The sequence below is a fragment of the Nycticebus coucang genome, chromosome 13, assembly GCF_027406575.1.
Source record: "Nycticebus coucang isolate mNycCou1 chromosome 13, mNycCou1.pri, whole genome shotgun sequence".
NCBI lineage: Eukaryota > Metazoa > Chordata > Mammalia > Primates > Lorisidae > Nycticebus > Nycticebus coucang.
The window spans coordinates 54,037,993-54,062,546 of NC_069792.1; the positions used below are offsets into that span (position 1 = coordinate 54,037,993).

At 37.6% G+C, this 24,554-nt stretch overlaps 1 protein-coding gene across 2 annotated transcripts in view; it reads right to left on the reverse strand.

Moving 5' to 3' along the window:
* RUNX1T1 (RUNX1 partner transcriptional co-repressor 1) overlaps window positions 1-24,554 on the reverse strand; it is a 143,110-nt gene that overhangs the window by 26,228 nt on the left and 92,328 nt on the right. For both annotated transcript variants that reach the window (XM_053558978.1, XM_053558977.1), the window contains 4 exons: window positions 24,372-24,553; window positions 12,717-12,967; window positions 8,717-8,802; window positions 7,954-8,155 (listed from right to left, as the gene is read on the reverse strand). In XM_053558978.1, coding sequence (XP_053414953.1) covers window positions 7,954-8,155; window positions 8,717-8,802; window positions 12,717-12,967; window positions 24,372-24,553 — 721 coding nt within the window. The remainder of the gene's footprint in view (window positions 1-7,953; window positions 8,156-8,716; window positions 8,803-12,716; window positions 12,968-24,371; window position 24,554) is intronic.

A 24,554-nucleotide genomic window follows, 5' to 3' on the forward strand; every position in this document is an offset into this window, starting at 1 on the left:
CCATATACACCAAATAATTTTTTATGGATTACGCCATATACACCAGATAATTTTTTAACTCCCACAGCATATGGGAGTTGGAAATGGAAATTATTTCTAGACTCAACATTTTAATGCCCAGAATATACATCACGTGGGGACAGACATTATTATATTTCTGTAGATAACAATTCACTCCCTTATTCTTGGTGGCAAAGTCCTCAAATTTCTTAAGATGACACTTGCATAAATTCTGTTTAAACTTCACCCAAATTCACCCAAATATTAATGTATAGGACTCAGCTGACCTTCCCCCTTCCACGTGCTGCCTCTGAAACTCATTCATGGACACATCCAGAAACAATGTTTAATCTGGGTAACCCCCATTCAGCAGAATTAACCGCCTCACACATATGCGTGCACACACATCCTGAGGGTACATATACCACCCTGGGAAGTTATGCAATGTTTCATCATGGCTACATATCCCTAAATTCCCCAAAGACACGCTGACATACCCCCACAGTCCCAAACTCCACCTGACCTAGAAACCAATTGGAAATACTGAAGCCAGTCATGCAAAACAATCTTCCTAGTCCTAACCTACTTTCTGAAAGATCTTTTTTTCAAAATAGCAGAATCTAAAGGCAAACAATTATATATACATATTTTACAATATCCTCTCCAGTTCTAAGTCACCGTGCCTTTGCTAAATATTGCGTCTACCAACAGAAAGAGCAGTAGATGTGCTCTTCAGAAATCTATTTGATACCCAGAATTATACCATTTCTATAGAAAACAAATGACTAATATATTTAATGCCTCTTCTTCTGTTTAAGCAGCAGCAGTATCACAATCTATATAGGCAAACCCGAGTTTAAAAATTCTGAAATTGATCAAAATTAGAACAAGGGACAACCCCTCTCGAGACTTTTATTATTTTAGAATATTGACTCAATTTAGATAAACCTATACAAAACACCTTAAGATTCTAATGCTTAGATTCTAAAGAAGCTAATTCTTAAGCATTAACTTTTAAGCACATATAAAATAATAGTTGCTAGAAAAATCAGTTGCTAAAATACAGTGACAGCAACAAGGAAGAGCCTATGTGAGATGGTTTAAAATGTAAAACACAGGCTCGGTGACTGTAGCTCAGTGGTTGGGGTGCCAGCCACATGAGCTGGGGCTGGTGGGTTTGAACCCAGCCCGGGCCTGCTAAACAATGACAACAATAACAGAAATAATTAGTCAGGCGTTGTGGTGAGCGCCTGTCATCCCAGCTACCTGGGAGGTTTAGGCGAGAGAATCGCTTAACCCAGTAGTTTCAGGTTGCTGTGAGCTATGATACCAAGGTGCTCTACTGAGGGTGACATAGTGAGATTTTGTCTCCAAAATAAAAAGTGAAACACGTACGAGTAAGTAACTACTGAAGGATGAAAATTATAGAGTCCTTCTAAATTAAGTTTAGATTACTTTGGGATGCAAATTGCTTGGAGGGAAGAAGAGGAGGGAAGCCCCCAGAAGATAATCCATGTCTATGAAGAGAGGAGATGAAGTAAGAGTGGGAGAAAAATGGTGTAAGAAATGTAAAAGAAGATGCAGAGCAATCGATGACGTAAGAAGGAGACGCAAGATGCACCACACTTACAACAGAATGGAGACCACTGGATACTAAGACCCCACCAGGGTCACCCTCAGTGTACACAAAGGAATGAGCTGACAGCCTTTGGAGAACCAATGTGACCTCATCAGACCCAGGCCAGCGGAGCTCAAAGCTGGGCTGCACCTAGGTGTGGCCTTCATCCTGTAGCGGGCAGAATGAAACTGTTATCATGATACTATCCATTACAAAAACATCAGAAGAAAGGAAAGCTTAAATGTTTCCTCTTTAAAAATATCACTTATTTTTGTTTTTAAGAATAATAAATTCAGAAATCTCAACACTACGTTTCGAAAGCCCCAATCCAACCTAAAAGCTAGCAACTGCTGGGCGGCGCCTGTGGCTCAGTCGGTAAGGCGCCGGCCCCATATACCGAGGGTGCGGGTTCAAACCCGGCCCCGGCCAAACTGCAACCAAAAAATAGCCGGGTGTTGTGGCGGGCGCCTGTAGTCCCAGCTACTCGGGAGGCTGAGGCAAGAGAATCGCTTAAGCCCAGGAGTTGGAAGTTGCTGTGAGCTGTGTGAGGCCATGGCACTCTACCGAGGGCCATAAAGTGAGACTCTGTCTCTACAAAAAAAAAGCTAGCAACTGCTTTAGGATTTCCACCTTTAACAATAAACATGCCTAATGCTCCAGAAAGTAACCATCTCTTATGGGTGTTAAAGATGGGCACATTTAACTAATAGTCACATCCTTTTTAACCCAATATTGTTAAGTGCAGTAGGCATTTGCATTATGAAGTCAGCTGAATGGATTGTGGATTTCATCACTTCATGAATTTCATGATGCAGTTTAAAGGAATCAATAAAAAGATACAAAATTCCATATATTTACATGCAGATAAAATGAATAGCTTGCTTGTAGTTTTTATATTGTGATAGTATAGAAGCTGAATAATATTTCTTTGGTCAGAAGAAAACTATTTTTCTACAGCCTTGTATTATGAATTAGGATCCCAAAGGTCTTAGAGATTTGCTGTATTTAGACAGATTTCTTTACTAATCTCTCTACCTATTAAGTAGCTACTTAAACATGACTGCTTGAAAATACTTTCTAGATGAAAAAATACCTAAGATTTACTATATCCAGGTTCCATGGCTTATGCCTGTAATCCCAGCAACTTAGGAGGCTGGGGCAAGAGGATCACCTGAGGTCAGAAGTTCAAGACCAGCTGGGCCATAATAAGACCTAATTCTTAAAAAATTACAATAAAAAGGGCAGCGCCTGTGGCTCAAAGGAGTAAGGTGCTGGCCCCATATATCGGAGGTGGTGAGTTCAAACCTGGCTCTGGCCAAAAAGTGCAAAAAAAAAAAAAATATCTGGAATCCACCATAATTTCACAATCTTTGATGCCAAGCAAAAACCTCTACTCATTTCACTTACCTCTATTCTTTAAAGTTCATTTGGAGACCGCATATAGCTAATACTTATATCACATCCAGTATGTGTTAGGGAGTATCCCCTATGCCTTATACCTATTAACTGATTCAATCCAGAAATGCCTATAATACGTATTATTACCATCCCCATTTTACACATGAGAAAATTGAGGGGCAATGGTCAGGAATTTAATCCAGGTAGTCTGCTCCCAGTCTAGGCTTTAAACTTGCCTACATTTCCTGAGGAGTTAGATAGCAATGAGAAATTCTATAATTCCATCACACGAGAATCATAAAACTTGCCAGCTAGATGAACTTAAAAGTACTGTTTCCAAGCTGGGTGGGAAGGAATAATATGCCTATAATCCCAGCTACTTGGGAGGCTGAGGTGAGATGATCGCTTGTGCCTGGGAGTTTGAGACCAGCCTGGGCAATGTAGAAGTACCCTGTCTCTTAAAAACAAGCAAAGAAACCTAAACAAATAAATACATACATACAATATCAATTGCTCCACCAGTCTACTTAGGATATGGGCTGGTATTAATTCAACAAACTCCTAAATTACTAAGCTTTTATGAACCTGAAGTTTATTTTTCATTCTACTTAAAACGTACGTCTTTCTGATGTTTCTATCTGATAAGAGCTAACCCCTTACCAAAACATACATGAAAATATTTTCTAATTTACTACCCTGCCAACACAGGAGTCATACATTAAAAAAAAAAAAAAAACTCACAGGAAAACACGCATTTGTATTGCAGAAATTCACGTTTCAGTGTCTGAGATTAGTTGTAAACCCACCATTAGATACTTTCTTTAACCTTTTCAAATGATGGGGAAGGTTCTTGAAAATAAGAGAGAGCATACAGATACAAGATGAACTGTAGAGAAAGGTTTTAGATAGTTTAAGACCCAGTTAAAAAAAATAATTAAAAAAATAAAAATGTCAGGAACCAAGAGAGTGATATAAATATACTGAGAGAAAAAGGGAGAGAGAACAACAACAGAGATTGAGGTAAACACTTAAAAGTAACATGTAAAATGCTAACCGGCGATGATCTATCTACATAAATAAAAGTAATTCTACCTCAGTGATCATATCTGATCACATTAATGCTCATGGTAATTTTTGTTCACAATAAGGAAATCAAAAATGTGTATTCTACTCTGCTCTAAATAGTTTTGTTTAGCCAGATATGGGTTCAAATCAAATTTAATTCTGATACATAACAAAACTAAAATGTATAAATAAGTCGTACTTTGAAAATAGAGACAATAATTTAAGAATCAGCTTTCTAATTTTGTTAAGAGTTGTGCTCTCCATAGAAAATGGAAAGCAAGGCTTGGCACCTGTAGCTCACACAGCTGAGGCACCAGCCACATACACATAAACTGGTGGGTTCGAATCCAGCCCTGGCTTGCCAAAAAACAATGACAACTATAATCAAAAAATAGCCAGACATTGTGCTGGGCGCCTGTAGTCCCAGCTATTTGGGAGGCGGAGGCAGGAGAATCGCTTGAGCACAGGAGTTAGAGGTTGCTGTGAGCTGTGATGCCACAGTACTCTACCCAGAGTGACAGCTTGAGGCTCTGTCTCAAAAAAAAGAAAATGGAAAACAAATGAGTAATAGTAATAAATATATATATATATACCTATTATTTCCAGGAAAATCCACATTATGCAAAAACTAAATTTTCTGAACTAAATAAACCTGCATTTTATTTAAAGACTAGAAATACTATGGGTGGTGCCTGTGGCTCAAAGGAATACAGCACCAGCCCCATATGCTGGAGGTGGCAGGTTCAAACCTAGCCCCGGCCAAAAACTGCAAAAAAGAAATATTATAATTTCAGTGTATACTCAGTATTTAAAATTGGTTCAAAGGTTTTTTAAACTAAAGTCTTCAATTATCTGTAGGAAACTTCTATAATTCAATTAGCAATAGATGAATCATGTTATTTTCTTAGTCTCTCAAACTGACTTAATACTATGAATATATTTCAAAAATGAGGATGAGATCGGGTTTAACAAATACAACACATCAGTCGTGAAAGATACAGTCTCTCTGTGCAGTACCCAAATACAATTTAAAAATGCTAAGAATGTGTGTAGGACTAAACTTTTCCAGTCTTTCCAAGTTAGGATGTAAGTAAGGCAATATTTTAAGCCAAAGATATATAATGTATGCAGAAGGTCTCACTGGACACCAGACAGTAGTTTAAACATTAAGAGAATTAGACTAAAAGAAATAGCTATAACATAAGCATAGTATATGGAGATCTACACATATATAAATACATAAACACATTTGTAACTTTACCTGTACACATGCACCCCATTAAACACTTTCCAGCAACAGAAAATAGATTTATCAACCAGTAATCTTCAGCCCTTTCATTACACACATCAATCCATTCAACTCTAAATCCTGGAAGAAAGACTTAGCACTTAACATAAATGAGTGTGACCCATGTCCTCTCATTTACAACCACAGCTCAGTCCCAGAAAACAGAACACAAAGGCTACAAAAATCAATTAGTAAGAATTAGTGAAAAAGAAGGCTCGGAGCTAAAACTGGCACATTTCAGAGCTCTCAACAGGTTCTCTGTACATTTGTGATAGCTTCTTCATAGGCAACCTAGGGTTCCATCTCCATAATAAAATGATGTTTTAAAAGAGTCTAAAGAAAGCAATATTTGTAGCCTTTGAATAATACAACCTGCAAAAGCTTAAATCCAAAGGAACATCTCAGGTTTACCAAAAATATAAATTCACTGAACATCACTAATAGTAGTTTAATTTGTACATTCTAAGCAGGAGCTTTTAAAAACCAAGTTTATTCTTTTGGTTACATAATAGGGAAACTGAACCTCTTTTCCTGGAGAACATAATACACACTGGCATCACTAGAATCTGTGTTCATAGAGGTGACTATATTCTAAATGGCCCATGTTCTATGTGCTCTTGATAATTTACTTATGGTATGAAGTCTGATCAATTTCTGAAATGCTTCTTTTACAACGGTGCCAGATAATAGCAATCCCACCAGTTTAAACGATTGAATAGAGATGGCTACCTGTGCCCATCACACTAGCCTTTTCCTCGCCTATCTCTTCCCCTAGACCCAAAGGTCCTCAAGAGAAGGAATTTAGAATCTTTTTCCTTCATTACAGTGCCTAGCGCAGTGCCTGGCACAGAGTAGACACCCCATAAATAAGTACTGACTCAATGAATGTGTCCAATAGAGCAAACCAAACTGGCTATTTTTACTCTCAAAGTTTTACTTACATAAAGGCTTTTGGTTTTCTGCCTACACTGGATGGTTACAAATATCCCTTTACTTGTCCTGAGCAAATTTCTCATGATTTATTTTTGTTCATAGTAAGGAAGTTAAAAAAACATGATGTGTATTCTACTCTGTTCTCCAGGGGTCCTCAAACCATGGCCTGCGAGCCAATGCGGCGGTGTGATTGTATTTGTTCAAGTTTTGTTTTTTTACTTCAAAATAAGATATGTGCAGTGTGCATAGGAATTTGTTCATAGTTTTTTTTTTTAAAAAAAACTATAGTCCGGCCCTCCAACGGTCTGTCCGGCCCTCCAACAGTGAACTGATCCCTTGTTTAAAAAGTTTGAGGACCCCTGGTTTAGACAAATACGGGTTCAAATCAAATTTAATTCTGTTTTCACTGCTTGTTTTAATGCAAACTGACAAATATATATTTGTCTTTAAAATATGCTTTAGAATAATGCCTGCTGGGTAAATTAAGTGACTTGGAATCTTCCTTTGTTTGATACTAATTATGATAATAAGCATTCAGCATCCGGGGATTAGCAGGTCACAAACCTAACTGCAGAGGAAACTGCATTGGCTAGGAATAACTAATCAAAAAGATAATGTGATCAATAGATAAGATACATCAAGTTAAAAAAAATTGATGATAAACCATGGTGCTAATGAAGCCAAAGTCATGAGCTTAATTTGCACGTGTATAATTAGTTTTGTTTTGTAGCATGAATTGTACTCTAATTTGATTTAGCTGAAAAGTATGGGGTTAAACCCTTAAGAGAATTTGAGGGAGCTGAGATCAATACAGACCCATCTTCACTAAGTTTAGTAAAAGTCCACAGGCCACACAATAATTCTTTCATGTTGAAGATTTCTTTCAACATCTTTGAAATTATATTCTATTTATAACTCCAACAATTCCCAAAAATTAATACTAAATATAGTTACCTAATATCATTCGGTTTTGAAGGCATAGCTATATTAACAGTCCTATTATATGACTGGAATAAAATCATGATTAATCAACTTAAGTTAAGATCAAATCACAGGAAGGAGCTACAATGTTATCATTAATTTTTAAGGAACAGCAGGCAAATTATATCACTTTCAGGTTTGTCTTCCTTGAGAGGTTTTCAGGAAAAGTGCTGTTTGCAAATGTAAGCTACAGCTACCAAAAAAGATTGTCATAGAGACTGTTTCTTGAATTAGTAATTACAAAACATGCATCCTTGTGTGCAGTGGAAGAATCCGCTAGAGACTTTGTTAGAAGTGCCCAAGCCCTGAGCCCATTCTTTGAGATTGTGTTTTTGCCAGTATGAGGCAGAGTCCAAACAGCTGTCCAATGGAGGAGCATACATTTTTGTTATATACACAAAATTCTAGTTCAGTTTTGAAAGTCTATCATTGAGTTCAATACATTCACCTGGAAAAGGAATTTAAGTTTTGTGACCATTTCTTTGTATGCCAATCTGCCCACTTTCCTGATAAACAGATAAGACATGATGAAGGTATGTAAATGGTTATTCTCCTAAAATACCCTGCACATCTTTTATTTTTATAAAAGACAAGTTAAAAATAAAGTCAAGATTAATAGCATAAAAAATAAACATTTGCTCAAGATGCTTATCTGAACAAAAAAAGGTACCTAATGCAACTGGGTCTGGGTTGACAGGACTCTGCTGCCTGGAGTGGCTGCTGCTACTGCTGCCACCTTTTTTTAAGTCCTCGGCGTCACTGTACCGCCGGATCCAGTAATTCAGTTCCTCTCGGTCCGCTTCCTGACATCGCCTTAGTACGGTGAGAGATCGCCTTGTTTTTTCTACCATGTCCATTATGCAGTTTAACAGCTATGTAAGAAACAGGACGAGAGGGAAAAATCACACAAATCATCACAAAGTAAAGACTCTGGTGAAGAGGGGAACTATTTCAAGGCAAAGAAAGATGCAATTTCATTGTGAAGGCTTCAGTCTAATATTTTCAATGGCTGGATTTGAAATTTGGACCCATCAGATGAGAAAATTCAATGGGATAGGAAGAAAAGTAGGATGTATGAACATGAGTCATGACAGAGAGATTTCACCTGAAGGCATTACAGCCGGTATCCACGTCTGCAAATACCAATCCCATTATTTGATAAACTAAATGACCTTTACAGAGTTAAACAGTAGTCACTAATCTGGCTTTGAAAATTCCCTTCCAAGATCTAAACATTTCTCTTAAGGGGCTTTCATATCAATTCAGAAATCAAATCCTACATTCTGTTCCACACATTCTCACTTGTTATTCTTTTCAAGGAGAGTAGGAGACACAATACTTTCAAAGCATCAGCAAGCTTTTATTTTATCACATAACCTCACTCTGGCTGTTTTCAAAACATTTTTTAACCTAAGTGATTACTGATGTCTTACATGGTCAAGATGTTTCCATTCTTCTGCCCATTCTCTGTCTGTTAGTCTGTGATCAATCATTTCTTCTTGACGTGTGCCATGCAACCCTACAAACATAGAAAAGGTGGCTCAGTCACCTTAAAGCATTCAGTACACAATCCATATGCACACAGGCACATACCAAGAACCATGTGGGTAAACTCAATGATGTGAAAATATATGTATTTGATTTTGAATGGAGACAGGATTAATACTTAGATTCAGATTACTTAATGAGTTCCTCATAAAATGATAAAATGTTAGGGCTAGAATTAACTTTAGGTATCATCTGGTCAGAATCCTTCATATCACATAGAAAATGCAGCATTAAATAACATTAAGTCCGGAAGTAGTTACTCATATAACATGTCTTAGAAAAACTATATTCTAACACTTAATAAATACAAGAGACCACAAGTAGATATTAGGTAGTTTCAAAATATAGCTGTCCTGCATTAAAAATAAGGACAGCCTAAGTTGTTTTCCATGAGCATGGATAGGTGTTTCCAAAACTAGCATGCTAATTTTTTTTTTTCACATTTTAACATCATATAAATAAATACAATCCTAATACATGTACTTCCATGGAAAAATCAAACTATAAAGAGAGGGCTTGCATGAGTCTACATATATTCATTCATCAAAAATAAATAATAAAACATTTAAAACTGGGCATCCTTTACTAAAAAAATTAACCTAGCAGATATAAATTGGCATATATCATAAATCCAAGCCTTATTTGGAATCTATAAGTATTAATGCTCTGTAGCATCACAGTTAAGATATTATTATGAAAAAGTTACATGACAATGTTTATCAAGTGAGCATCAACACCAATGAAAGTGACTGGAATGCTCGTAAAAATACAAAGTATATGTGTCTCACTAAAAAGATAGGAGGGAAGGTTCTGATCAGAGAAACCTGTAGTCCCAGCTACTCGGGAGGCTGAGGCAAGAGAATCGCGTAAGCCCAGGAGTTGGAGGTTGCTGTGAGCTGTGTGATGCCACAGCACTCTACTGAGGGCCATAAAGTGAGACTCTGTCTCTACAAAAAAAAAAAAAAAAGTTAAAATTATCAATGCCACCTATTGGTAAAAAAGTAAAAGTGAAAAATCTTTTACTAATTTGCATGTTAGAAAAGACATTGGTGAAAAGTAATATTTAGTTACTACTCTGTTGTGATTATTTCAAGTTGAAATGTTTGCAAATATGTAATTCTGTTGACTTATTTGTTGCCTGTGTTTTAGGAGAAAAGCATTACCATTAAAATTAGTCAGCACAGAAACCCAGAGAGTGATAAGGATATAAATGTGACAGTGATTTTCATGATAGAGGCATTTGAATATTTGCCTTTAATGACACAAACTCCGGAGGTCTCAAGTTTCAAAATTTCAGCAGCCTAAATCAATGATACAAGCTTTTAACACTTGGAATAATATTAACAAGCAACAGGATGTCTGTGACTAATGGGATGCCAGCATTTGTCAAACAGTGCTAAGCTCCATCTCATTTTTTAAATAATGAGTGCATTAGAAACATACTTGAGCTCAAGTTCTTGCTGAAAAAATAAAGGATGTGTCTGCTGCTCTTGAACACTGAAAGTGATTTGTTAGAATGGATTGTTAAAAAAACAAAGATATAAAACAAAATTTTACAGTTACTGATGTCTCTATTTCAGATACTTAAATATTCCATACTCCATAATTTTTATTTACAGCCATAGGGATGTCCTAGGGGAAAATCGCCCATAGTCATCAAAGGTCACATTTCCACATGTGGAAAACTGACACTAACTTTGAGTCTTAACTGGTTCTTATGTGCTAGAACATTTAAACTAAGTAGGCTAAAACTCTAAGGTTACTTCTAAACTGATGATGCTTATATAAGTTCTTTTTTTACTAAAGAATTCTAGTGCGTATATGCCCCTATATGTAATAGGCACGCATAAATCGTACTAGGCTAAGTATTCCTTCATGACAATTTTTACATTCTCAAAATGGCAGCCTGATGTAACACCATAATTTGTTACTCATACATCAAGATTTTATTTTACATTAACACACACTAAACTCTGCCAGACTTCAGGGATGGTTTAGTAGCTGCGCATATTTATGGAGATTAGCACTATTAGTTTTATAAGCTAATATAATTAAAAGGTAAGGAACACGGTCTGATGAAAATCACATAAAACCAATGGATACAGATATAATTCGTGAAGGAATATTTTACATTACTTGATAAAAACATAATCATTCCACATAAGCATAATTACTTCCTTGCTGATTATTATATAGTGCACTGGCACTAATATTTCATAAAATAGCATCTGCTGCCTAAGGAATAGGCCATTTCCTAGCACCTACAAAAAAGGCATCTTTTGAACTGGTCTTGCAGTGACCTGATGACTTTACTGCTGTTAAAAAACGTGCAATGATAGTTTTCAGTCCTCAAGGCATAAATAAATGGTAAGGCTTTTGTGTAGAAGGGGACTGTTATCACATTTGATTTTGGGGTCAAAATATCACTTTAGACTGAGAAATAACATAATCACTTCTGAAAGTGCTTCAAAAATGGTACCTGAGAGAATATTAGACAGATTGGCTATTAAGAAAGCACAAATAATATGCTTAGCCATTTGTCTGACATACTATATAAATGCAGAAATCACTGTTGTGGGGAACCAGAACTGCTAATTTACTGTCTTACAACCAAAGCTTCAATTGCCTCTCCCTTCACCCTGACTCTCCCTTTCTACTTTCTAAACATTTGGAGGGTTTGCAGAAGGGCAAAAAGACCTCACATCAGGCATTCCCAGCTTGCCGGCTAGAATTCTAAGGTAAAATTCTGCATTATCAGGGCATCTCTGCCAGGGGCTAAAAAAACGAACAGAATCACCACTAACCAAGCCGTGATGAGCTGGTTGGCTGCATTTTCAGAGTTCTAAATCCCCAGCAATGTTTTCTGGTTTTCCACCTAGATGTCACCCCTTCTTCTTCCCAGTGTCCTATCTACCAAATCACCCCCTGCAGGAGGTTTGCCAGCAACTAAGTGTGCAGGAGAAAAAGTTTTGCTGATAGGTGGTATGGATATAGGATATAGAAAAAGAAAGAGACTGCTCGCTATCCTCAGTTTGCTCTCACCAAAAATTAGGAAATGGAGGTGTCCTAGCAAAAGTGCACTTACTCACACAAGGTACCTCACCTCAGCCACTGGGCATTCATTAAAACTTACCTGGCCCATCTTCCCTCCCATTTGTCATGGTAGACATTTATTCTTTAGAAGGCAATGTCTCCTAAGTGCTCTATTTTCAATAAATAGTTTTATGCAAAGAAGGAATGAACACAGGCAGATAGAATACACATTTGCCCAAATTCACTTCTTCAATATTCTGGTACTTGACCCACATATGTCAATACTAACTTTAATCATTGACATTTTTGAGAAAATAAAATGATACCAAATCATTCTTCTAAGCAACATCTGTCAACTTAAGGCACAGTTAGAATCCCATATCATACTTTGGAAACACAGAGGCTGAAAGAAATCATGGAGGCTGAAAAAAATCAAAATGAACTCTGAGGTTATCTGAAATAAAAGATTTAATGAAAGAAAAAAACTGACACTGAAATATATTAGCGGTGGGAAGACTGCATATGAAGTCTCATATGTTAAAAAAGAATCCAAGGTACAAATTCATTTTGCATGTTACCATAATGGAGAGTTTTATATTATTAACTCAGATGCTCTCCCTCAAAAAAAATTAGTCTGCTGTCTTAAAGAATGCAAGTGGTAAAAAGAGAGAGCACAGCTGTTGGAGTACATATTAACACCAATCAAGTTTTCTCATAAAGAAGAAGATAGAAAGAAAGAAGATAATTTGCATTCCTATCACAGATTTCAAGCCTCAAGTTCAGTGGAGAAGTAAGAACACAAGTCTTCAAGCATCGAATCCCGTAAGACATGAACAGAGCTTTCAATCTTACCCATAGGCCTGTTTCTGTCCCTGAGGTCCCTGTGGCCGGGGTGTCGATAGGAGTCCCTGTAGTGGTGGGCAATGGCCATATCATCCAGACGGTAATGCTGAGGTGGAGGTGGGGTGGGGTGAGGCAGGCCATTGGGCTGGTAAGATAAGCCGTTATTTGGACTGTACCGCTGGCCTGGGCTAATAGTGCACGGTCGCTTGCTTGGATGTTCTGAGTGCAAAGGCTCTCTGTCAAAGCCATTTTCTTTGGTTCTGAAAAAAAGGGGGAAAAGAGTTTATTTCATCAAGTACTCAGAATCCAGCATAGTTCAGTCACTCATACTTGAGCTTATAATACCCGGAAACTTTCTAAATTCAGTATCCCGAAAAACATACGGGAATTCACTAAAACCCATGTTGAGACGAAAATGACCATAAGACCGCACCCAGGAGAAAATGCTTTGCTGCTCATTGAACTTGCAAACATCTTTTCAGCTCAAGCTCATGGGGTTAAGTCATGAAGAGAAGGAAACTCAGTCATCTTCTGTAGATAACACTTTCTTCCAAAAGAGTACTTGATTCCCCTAGCATCTGATTTTTGCATCAGAGAACATCTAATATGTGGTCCGATATACTAGCCACATATGGCTGTTTAAATTAAAATTTTTTAAGTTAGTTAAAATTAAATGAAGCCTAAATTTTAGTTCATCAGTAGCAATACCCATATTTCAGGTGTTTCACAGCCACCTGTGGCTAGTGGCAACTGTACTGGACTACACTGACAGAGAACATTTCCATAGTTTCAGAAGCTCTTCTGGAAAGCGAGGATCAAACTGGCTAATCCAGTAAGCAATGCAGCGTGTGGGAGCCCAACGTTATCCTATGTCACTAAGATAATTAGCAGTCACACGGAGGGAGCTGGGACTAGAAGGAAGATCCAGGTCAACCCCCTACAAGCTGAAGAAGCACACCCCCGGAACATGGGCAAACCCTGTCCACGGTTATCGGGCACAGGTAGGACGGGCGCACCCTGACTGCACATCATCCTGCGAGGCCCAGAACTTTGCACTTGCTTTCTGAAGGAATGCATTCTATAAACGAGACTTGATAACTAATCACAGTTCCTGGATTCTCACACAAAAGCAGAGCTCGAGAAATGCTTTCTGGCTGAAATCTTTTCTGGCTTACTGAACTCATTATATACCATTAGACAGGAACAAACCATATTCAATTTTGACTAGAATCGCAGCTCCCAAACTACTTTACTTGACAAATGACTCTCTTCACCAGACCAGCACTTTATTCTTAGACCAATGATGACATCTATTTTCCTAGGGAATTTTTCTCATAAGAATTCTACCAATTCAGAGGGGCTATGGATTGCCACATGTATTTTTCATTTAGGGTGGTAAAAAATGGGACAGAGGCCTTAAGACACTTATTTTACTCTCCTAGCCTGCAGTGAGGGTCTTTGTCTGATAAGACTGGAGGGATCTGAGCAGAACCCAATCAACAACAGAGATTATCGGGACAATAGCATTCCACAATGAACTGTCCTTTATGTCTGTTTTGGGTAAAGCCCCAGTGACAATTTACACACACCCGATTAAGAAGGATGAAGGCATTAGAGATCAAAGGTACAGGCACAGAAAGAACAGAGGGGAAGTCTGCAGAGTTTAATGTGCAAATGCAGGTCCAACACATGCTAAGAAGCATGTACTATTCTGGGCAGGTGACTGGCCAACATTGGGAATGACAGAAGGGTATGGCCCCTGTGGGAGTGGTGGCCAAAAGTCTCAATGCTCCTCCCATCAAAGTATGTCTCTATACTAAAGCATACTGACTCCATACGTATTGATCATTGCTATCAAACTGAAATATCCAGAATAGCTCAGACAGTACCTAAATGCATTGCTTTAAAAGAATTTTTAAAGTGAAACATTCTAGGTATTGATTTATCTTCTAGGATACTATACATTTCAGAGTAATACACAAACATTTAATGCATATTGCCAGCATAAATTAGTTAGAAAGTACTGAAGGTTATTAATAGCTATGAACATAATGCTAACACAGCACCTACCTTACTGGCAGTGTGGTGTAGTGGAAAGAGCACTGGACTGGGAAGCAAGAGACCTGAGATCTAGTCCTGGGCTCTTCCACGACTAGCTGTGTGACTTTGGGTAAGTCACTTAACCTCTCTGGACCTCAGTTTGCTCATCTGTAAAATGAAAGGGTTGGACTAGATCAGTGGTTTTCAGACTGTGCTGTCTTGGGTATTTAAGGATGCTGCAGGCGGGGCGGTGCCTGTGGCTCAAGGAGTAGGGCGCTTGTCCCATATGCCAGAGGTGGCGGGGGGTGGCTTCAAACCTAGCCCCTGCCAAAAACCAAAAAAAAAAAAAAAAAAAAAAGGATGCTGCAGGTAATGAGGAAATTTCTTCCAAGACAATCAAGATTATTAAGATTTAAGGGGCCAGAGGAACCCACTTATTAATATCTGTTTTAAGAACTGGGGTTCCACCTAAGATTCAATTTTTAAAGAAAAAATGCTGCTAAAATCAAGTTTGAAAACCACTGGACTAGAAGATAGCTGAGGTCTCTTTTGCAAACTCTACAATTCGTTATTCTATATTTACATCTAACCATTACGGATATGCAGGTGGAAACACAGGCCACACTGTATATGTCTAAGTCAACCACCTTAGCCAAGGTGTTTGTTCTTTGCTTGGAACTACTTATTATTTATAGCTTATAGTGCAAAATCAAAACATCTTGGACTCGTTTGGGTCCAACTACCCCAAAGTTACTGGTTTTGTCTCTTCTTGTTCAATGATTATGACCACCTCCAATAAACAAAATTTAAAAAATTCTTACAGTTCTTCAATAATCAAATAGTTAGACATGTTATTCACCTTCCTCCTTAGATAGAACTCTGATAACTGCTAATACTTCAATGACCCAATTATATGGGGAAAAAAGAGAATTATTATTATTACTTTTTTTGTTGTTAAAACAAAGACAATAATACCCTGATGAGAAGTAAGCTAAATTCTGAGTCTGTTTTCTCTTTTATCAGGTCCTTGCTTTCATATCTATGTCCCATCATCTGATAGCTGTTAAAATAATAAATCTCATCACTACACAGAGATAGTTATATTTTAACAGGGAAGAATTAAAACTTTTATAGCCCATTGAGATAAAGCTATGAAGGGTCTCCCTGTACTTCTTGGAATCATTCATGTCTACTTATTCAAGAGATGTACCATGTATGTCCAGAAAGGTAACTCAAATAACTTAATTAATATTTGTCTGTCTGCTTCTTAGAAATGTCTACATCTACACCTCACTTGCTTGGGTGAATTCCATATTTGCATTTTTATTTGTTGCCCTTTCCAACGTGTATTACCTAAAACTAGCAAATACTTTTCATTTTCCCTTACTGGCATACTCTTGAAATGACCCAAATCCCAACGGGAAGTCATGTTTCATAGATTTCTGGAAGACACTTTTTCTTTCCATGATAACATTCAGTTTCTTTGGAAGAATTATTTGTGAGAATTAAAGTTATAAAAATTTTAAAAATCTACCCAAGGATATTGTGTCTACCTCCAAGAGACATTTTCTGGAACATAATCTTAACTACTTTACCATACAGATCTCAATGCCTTGTCTTTCAAGGTCTGATAGCCTCAGGGCAGATGATGCCCAGGACTCAGTTGTGTGGCCTCCTATTATTTGACTTTCTGACTTCAGTTTCCTGCCCAGTAAAATGGGACTAATAAGAAATAATACAAGAACAACTTAAGAAACAACTTAATTCACACTTCACCTCACTTCAGGCTGTTATTTTTTTCCAGGTCCTCAATAAGAGAGATTATAAACAAACTATTTTGAAAGGAAAACAAGTATCTTTTAAAAAGTCTACGTGGAATATTTAAAAAGTCATGACTGACTAGGATGCATTGTTAATCCCTAGTAACATCTGTGTAAAATAACATTCAAAAAATTGGGGAAGTATGAAAAAATAAAAATCATGATGATTAAATAGAATAAGAAGATAAAATCTATTTTTTGCAGATGTAAGGTTTTTCTTTCCTAGATCAAGATTTACAAAAATAAAAATAAAATCAAGGAAATATCACAATAAAAACTGTTCTGGGGGTGGCAAATTGGTAGAACATAATAAACCTTAGAATGGAAGGAAGAAAATTCTAATCTTAGTCCTATTACAAACAGACAACATGCCCTAGTGCTCACTTATCTGCACACAAATCCAAAGCAGCATTTTTCTCTAATGCATCCTGTACCACCTTGTTCCTTGTCACCTAAGTAGAAATCTGGCAGGCACTCTATGACTTTCTTCTCCAAATCCAAGTTCTGTTGCTTTTCTCTTGAACATATCTACATAAGTCCCTTTTTCCTGCCCCTGAACAACTAACTTTATCTTGGCCCTATCACGTCACTGCCAGCCTCTCCCAGAGCCAGGAGCCTTCCAGATTTATCTGCTGTTTGTCTCAATAGCTGTGTTCCATCCCTGTACCACAGCCCTTTGAAACATAAGTAAGACATGCTGGATCTAAAATTCCTTTGAGATCTAACATTATCAGGCATTGAGAATTTATTCTATTCTTTATTTTATTTTTATATTTTAGAAGCCTATATCCAATTTTAGGATGTAACAATTCTATCAATGAAAAGAGCAAAGACATTAACAACTTAACATCAAACACGTCTTTCCTTCTCTTTTTGAACACATGCAGTTTGTTAAGATTTACACAGAAGGACCAGACATTGAATCATGGGGAAAAATCACCCTTGTCATCATAGTTTCAAAATAATTCAGTAAGAGGTCTCTTCAGAAATCATTAGGAAATTGGTGAGTTTAGATAAAAATTTCGCATCATACATTTTTATTGATATTGAATAATATATCCAAAATAAAATATATTACAAATTCCCCTGCCTCCTTAAAAAGAAAATCAAGCCTAATTCTTCATGACACTTTAGTAGTTTCTGTTTTGCTTTTGCTCTGGAGGAAGTAGGACATTCAGATGAAGAAGAACAGAGAGCTGAATGCCACAGCGGCACCACTACCGGGCCAGATGGGAAGAAACACCTTGAACGTCTCCATCGCTGAACAACCACCTGGGAGAGAACTTTCTGAGCCACGCGCTGATACCGTCAGAAGTAAATAAGAGGCAGGTGGATGTTTGCTACACCACACACACAAATATGATGCCTACACCTTCGAGGATTGCAATATGCAGGTTGTAGGAGTCATCTGAGCCTCCTCTCCACCAGCAAGAAGATGGAATGCTTCTGTCACATCTCTCAGGGCTGCACTCGCTCTGCAGTTACACTGCCTTTCCTCATCTGCCACTGCTAAAGTATTTCATTTCTACTCCTCCTGCTGTTTGGAACCATGCTTTCTAGTATAATCTGTCATCTGTACATTCTGATTCTGACTGGAACTCTCTACTTTTTTCTGGTCAATGAACCAATCATAGCTATTGGTTGCTGGGCTGTTCAGGGCTATTTTTATTGTTCTATGCCACAGATGCTTTTTTTTTTGCAGTTTTTGGCCGGGGCTGAGTTTGAACCCACCACCTCTGGCATATGGGGCTGGCATCCTACTCCTTGAGCCACAAGGTGCTGCCCCAGATGCATTTTTTAAAAAACCAAATCAATCAATCAATCAAACTCCTGGGGGGGGGGACCATTTAGTGTAATACTTAAAGTGACTTCAAATTAAGTTTAATTAGAATTATTTTATTTATTTAAGTAGTATTTCTGTTTTCTGCTTATAGTGTTTTGCTTTAGGTACCAATATATGTAACGCACCATTCTGAGCTTCAGTGGAAATACAAAGATGAGTGAGACATGCTCCCAAACCCTCCATAAGATTAAGATTTTGTGAGAAAATTAAATTCTTTACCATAAAAACAATTTAAGTAGAGCAATCAGACTTTTATACTTTCATGCAGGATCTATGTATGGATTATATCACAAAAACAATATAAAAGTGGTAGAGGAATTCAAAGGGAGAGAAGATTACTCCAGAATATATACTCCAAAGAGCAAGGAGTCACGTGGAGTTGGACCCAAATTTGGGCTCTGCTATTTGCTGGCCATAGGAACTCAAGAGGCTTAACCCTCTAAGACAGTGGTTTTCAACCTTCCTAATGCCGCGGCCCTTTAATACAGTTCCTCTGGGTTGCGACCCACAGGTTGAGAACCACTGCTCTAAAAGCATCAGTTAGGGTCTGCAAAAAGTAGGAGGATTACCTTAGGGAGGACTACAGGGAAGATCCTATGTAAAGAGCCTCACAAATATCTGGTATTCAATAAGTTAATCAAAGCACTTTGTTTTAAAGGTAGAGCATTCAGAGGCTGATGGTATAGAATCACAGTTATAAGAAACTGGGCGTTTAAGTCATAGAACCTAGGGTTTGAAACCTATCAGTGCCTCCTTCGAGTCATGTGACTTCAGAAACATCATCCAGCCTTTCTGAATCTATGCAACAAAACTGTTAGGAAATAAGTGCTATATATTAATTCGTGTATTATTTAGCATAGGGCCTGACATATCCTAAGTGCTCAGTAAATAGTAACCATTATTATATTATTTATGATTGGGACGCCTTCATTAAAATATTGAATTAGGCTGAAATATAAATAAATTGAAATGTAAATAAATTATAATAGAACTAGAAAGAGAGCAGAAACCATCAGTGGGAACAAACACAGCCTTTAGCATGAAGAGCATTCAGCAGAGTTAGACACTAAGGGAGCAGCAAGACATCAGACTAACAAGTTAAGGCTGAGGCTGGAAAGTGGAGAGACCAAAATGCCCTCTATGACACTGCTCTTTCTTCAACAAAGAAATGTAATTTCGTGCTATTTCACTAGAAGTCTTCACAACTGATGTGACTAATGTTTACAAAATCATTTCTACAGAGATGATTAGTCACTTCTTGCAGCTGAGGAATGCATAAAAGATACAATGCAAAATAAGAGTGTATGAATACAAAATCCCTACTTTTTCCTACAGACTACTGAATGCAGATTATACAAATTTAATTCTTATTTGCATAGTCAGTTTACTCTACAATTCCTTGTAAAGTGTACTTACCTTTTCTTTTAGAAAGACAAAAATAGTGAAATCCCATTCATTTTACAGAAAAAGAAAAATTAACCTACTCGGATTGGTGGGTATGTACTGTGATGATAAATCTTGTACATACATCCACAGGGTTTCAAAAGGACTGCTTCTGACCTTCCAACCTTCAATGTTTTCTAACTTAGTAAGCCAGGAAACCTGGCTGACTATGGATCATCTATCATCAAAAAGGTATATGAAACCTCAGAATGTTAAATTGTGGCATTTACCTGCTTGAGCAAGTAAGTATACAAAAGAAAGAAATAAAGGATAGTAAGGGGGGGAAACTTCAACTCAATTCTCAGTTGCTCTTTTCTTATTTAAATTCTGCATATTACAATATATATTTGCTGGGTTGGGACCCGCCAGCCTTCATGCACATGGCTGGCGCCGTGCCCACTGTGCTACAGGCAAGAAGCCTTCCTCTTTCCTGTCTTAGTTCATGTAATAAACGTTCATTATTCCAAATAAATAAATAAATAAATAAATAAATAAAATATATTTTTGTACCTGACAGATTCAAAAGCTTTGCAACTCTAAGCAAGTTCTTTGGGCCTTAGTTCACTTAAGTACAAAAGAGAAGGGGGCCTGCTGTACTCTTAAGCTCCCTTCCAGCTGACATATTGTATAATCCAAATTTTCAAGCAAGTATTTTTAAAAAATGTTTAATTATTGAAGGAGGAGGAAATACTTGGGGGAGGAGAAAATTCATATTAATCCAACTGCATAGCTTTTGTGATAAAAGTCACATGGTGGCTGAGGTAGGAAAATTGCTTGAGCCCAGGAGTTTGAGGCTGTAGTCAGCTATCACGAGGCTGCTGCACTCTAGCCTGGGCAACAGAGCAAGACCCTATCTCAAAACAAACAAAAACAGTCTAAACATATTAAATTGAGAGTAATGTAAAGTATAATTACATTCAAATGATGATTATATAAGGAGGAGATTGATACTTAACAGCAATCATTTGAGAGTGTAGAAGGAATAAAACAGAAAAATACAGTTTTACCTATATAAAACCAAAAATCAGTTTGGTTTGGTTTCTTTTTTTTTTTTTTTGTAGAGACAGAGTCTCACTTTATGGCCCTCGGTAGAGTGCCGTGGCGTCACACGGCTCACAGCAACCTCTAACTCTTGGGCTTACACGATTCTCTTGCCTCAGCCTCCCGAGCAGCTGGGACTACAGGTGCCCGCCACAACGCCCAGCTATTGGTTTGGTTTCTTAAACAAGAAAAATCCTCTGAGTCAGAAAAGTAATGTAACAGGTGAGAACACAATATTAAAGGCAAATTATATCAAAAAGCTATAACATCAAAGCCATGAGAAAAGAAAAACAGCAATGTAATTAACCTAACACAGTTCTTTTTAATCTTTTCTGCAGTCCCAGAGAAATGAAGCATTATTTAACTGTTCTCTTGCCTCCCCACTCCATGTGAAAGTGTTCGTGTCTTCATAAGCCATCGTGGTGAGCAGGTGGAAAGGGTGCTCTTAACTTCTATTTTTTTTTGTGAAAATGTTCACTCCATTTAATTGGCTCCACAAATGGCTCTTATTCCCTTCTTCAGCATCTCCCATCATGGAATGGCAAAAGAATAAAGGTCTACTATAGATAATAAACTTTTATGTCTTAATAATGAAATCAGAATTTTCTATTGCATTCTCTAATATTTTGGGGGGAAATAGCACAATTTTAAAATGAAAATTGTCTTCTTTCTCATTCAGGCTCTATCATATTCTACCACAGACCTATGAATTCAGTACAATGGTTCAGGTACTCGCCCTGGAGCTCTTCTTAAAGTAGGAAACAATTCAATGTTCCATACAGGAAAAAGAAATGATTTCATACACTCCCCTGGAGTATTCATTGCTCTGTAAATAACAATAAGATTACAAAAAAGAAAAAAACACGATCAATGACAGTCATATTGGAGGATGAGAGGTTCAATTTGCCAAATCCCATCCCTGAAACACGTGATGACTGTTTAATACATTAACTCAGCGATTGTCACACAATTTAAGCTCCTAAAGTTGCAAACAAAATATAGAGCGCTCTTTTGTTCATGACATGTCATGAACAAATTACCAAAATGTGTTTTCTCCTCAGGTGTCAGTTTTTCCCTCTTTTAGTGACTGATGGCTCCCAGTGTTATTACAGAAACAGATTGATCTTTTTAATGAGCCAGTTTAATAGACTCCAAAATCTCACCGTGGCTGCTCATCCGTGTCAGACCATATGCACCAACAAAACACTCAGTAAAACAAAAAAAGCTCTGCTGTCAGACAGCTCTATACTCTATAAAATTTCATACAGTAGATCTGGATGTACAGATAAATAACTCAAGAAGACGAAAATGCATATGCAAACAAGATGCAGAAAATATATGCAAAAAAAAAAAAAAACAACAACTATATACCGCAGAGGCCCATATTTTCTTGGCTCCGAGCAAATTCCCACAAGATACAAATGTATTTACACAACATATTCTCATTACCCTTCCTCCTAACTGTAAGGAAATCCATTTACCATTTTTCCATTTCAACGTATACTTTAGGGTTCCACTAGAAAAAGAATGTTCCATCCAAAGATCAACCATGTGAATTCTAACTCCGGCAATTGTCACGAATAGCCAAAAGGAGACTGGGACGGAAGCCCCTCTGTGAGAGAGTTCTACTGGACTGAACGCACAAGTGCCTACACCCAGCTAAACCGCACCAAGAATGCTGGGCATCTTGGGGACACAGTATGACGCTTTCACATCGGTTTTAACATATTCCTCTGTGCTGACATCAGGTCTGTGCAAGGAAAGTCTAAAGTCATGATACATGCAGAAATCAAACAGGAAAGAGCGAGTGGGAAAATGATGGGGAGTACAGAGGAAGAAATGAACCAAGTTTTAATATTCCCTGCTATGGGTTTTTTAGCAGTTAAGAATTCCAGAAGAGGTCATGCCCATGCTCGATTTTGCCTGTAGAATTATCTTTACATTTTTTTCCTAGTTATCTAACCATTTCCTGTTATAGTCCTACACCCCAACTACCCACGATACGTTTTTTTCTCCCTAATTCTTTTATCATGTTAGCCTGGAAACATGAAGCTGAAATATCTTAATACCTGTGTGTAGTACTTATTTCTTGCAGGGTAAATGGGTTCATATCAGACAGGAAGTCACATCTAAATCCCTGGGCAGCCTCTTTCAGGGTCATGTGGACACACCATGCAGGCACCTGGATTAAGCAGCTCCCTTTAAAAGCTAAAAGTACTAAAGGCTTTATTCATTTTTTAACTATGACCAAGAAAATACAATTTGCAAGAATAAGAAAGTAGGGTTTATTGGCAGGTTTTATATAGACGTGAATCAACAAAGTAGACTAATATTTAACCTTTTGCTTTAGGAATTTTAAACTACTAAGAGGTTCTATGTCAAGAAGGAAAAAATTCCAGAGATTGCAGCATTAAAAACTGCTTAATAGCAGATTAGGTAATAACTGCTTGTAAACTGTCTGACTTTTACTAACATTCTGATTTGCAAAGCAGCTAATATATTTAAGGGCAGCTAAGTCAGAAACAGATAGATGTCTCTGAACAGCTCCAAAGATCTTAAGCTCCTATGAATCTGGAACATAACTGTGCCAGAGCATTAACCTCTCAAAGGCTATTCCACCCGTGCCTGAGGAAATGCAGAAAGAGAATGGATAACGAGAGAAAGAAAAAAAGCATATGAGAGGCAAGCTTTAGAATATAGCTTCATTTTAAACTTCTCCATAGCTCACAAATACTATGCAAAATCAGATTTTGCATTCTCATATCAGGAAATAATTACATATGAGGATGAAATAGTCATGAAAATGATTTTAATTGAGGTACATGGGAAGTTTCATGTGTATGCCTTTTTCAAAACTACTCTGCAAGGTTTAATGGAGGGAAGCTTCATTTTATACTTTTTAGAATTCTCAGAAGAGAGGAATACCTGACAGAATACATAGTAACCGATAAATAAAATTTTCAGCAAAAATACCATCTATTCACTATATTATGTACTCTTATACTCATGCAGTTTACCTAAATTCCCAGAAAATTTCTTTTAGTTCATATAGAACATATGGCTGCTGTACTATGTTTATTGAAAAAGGCACCAAGACCAGCTTTCAAAACCATCATGTAAAACATGAAGTTAGATTGAATTATGTAATAAATGAGAATTTCAATACTGACGTGTGTCTAAGTATCATCAGTGGTACTTGCAACACTTGAAAATCATTCACCTTCACCTTTTAGCTTTAATATCACAAGCAGCAAAGTTTAACCTGCAAAAAACGCTAAACTGACACAGGCCAGAGATTCAAAAACTCTGTAAAATACCAGGCCAGGACAAGAATCTCAAGACGGCCATGCTGGCTTACTGCCATCCTGCTGGAGACGCAGGCCAGCAGTTAAGATGTAACACAGACGTGTCCTCATGCCACGTTTCCTGGAGTCTGAGGAAAGGTTCTGCCACATCCAGGGTCGTCCTCCCTCTCACCTGTCTGGAGTGCGCCTCTTCCCGTTTTCGTTCACATCGAGAAGCAGCTCTGAGGAGTCAACAGGTGAGGTGGTGCTGGCATCCAGAAGCAGCTGTTCATGCTGGGCGAGGTACTGGGCAGGGTTCTGTTTGGCCAGTCTTGCGCAGTGGAGGAGCTCACGCTGCAGCAGGGGCAAGTTGGCC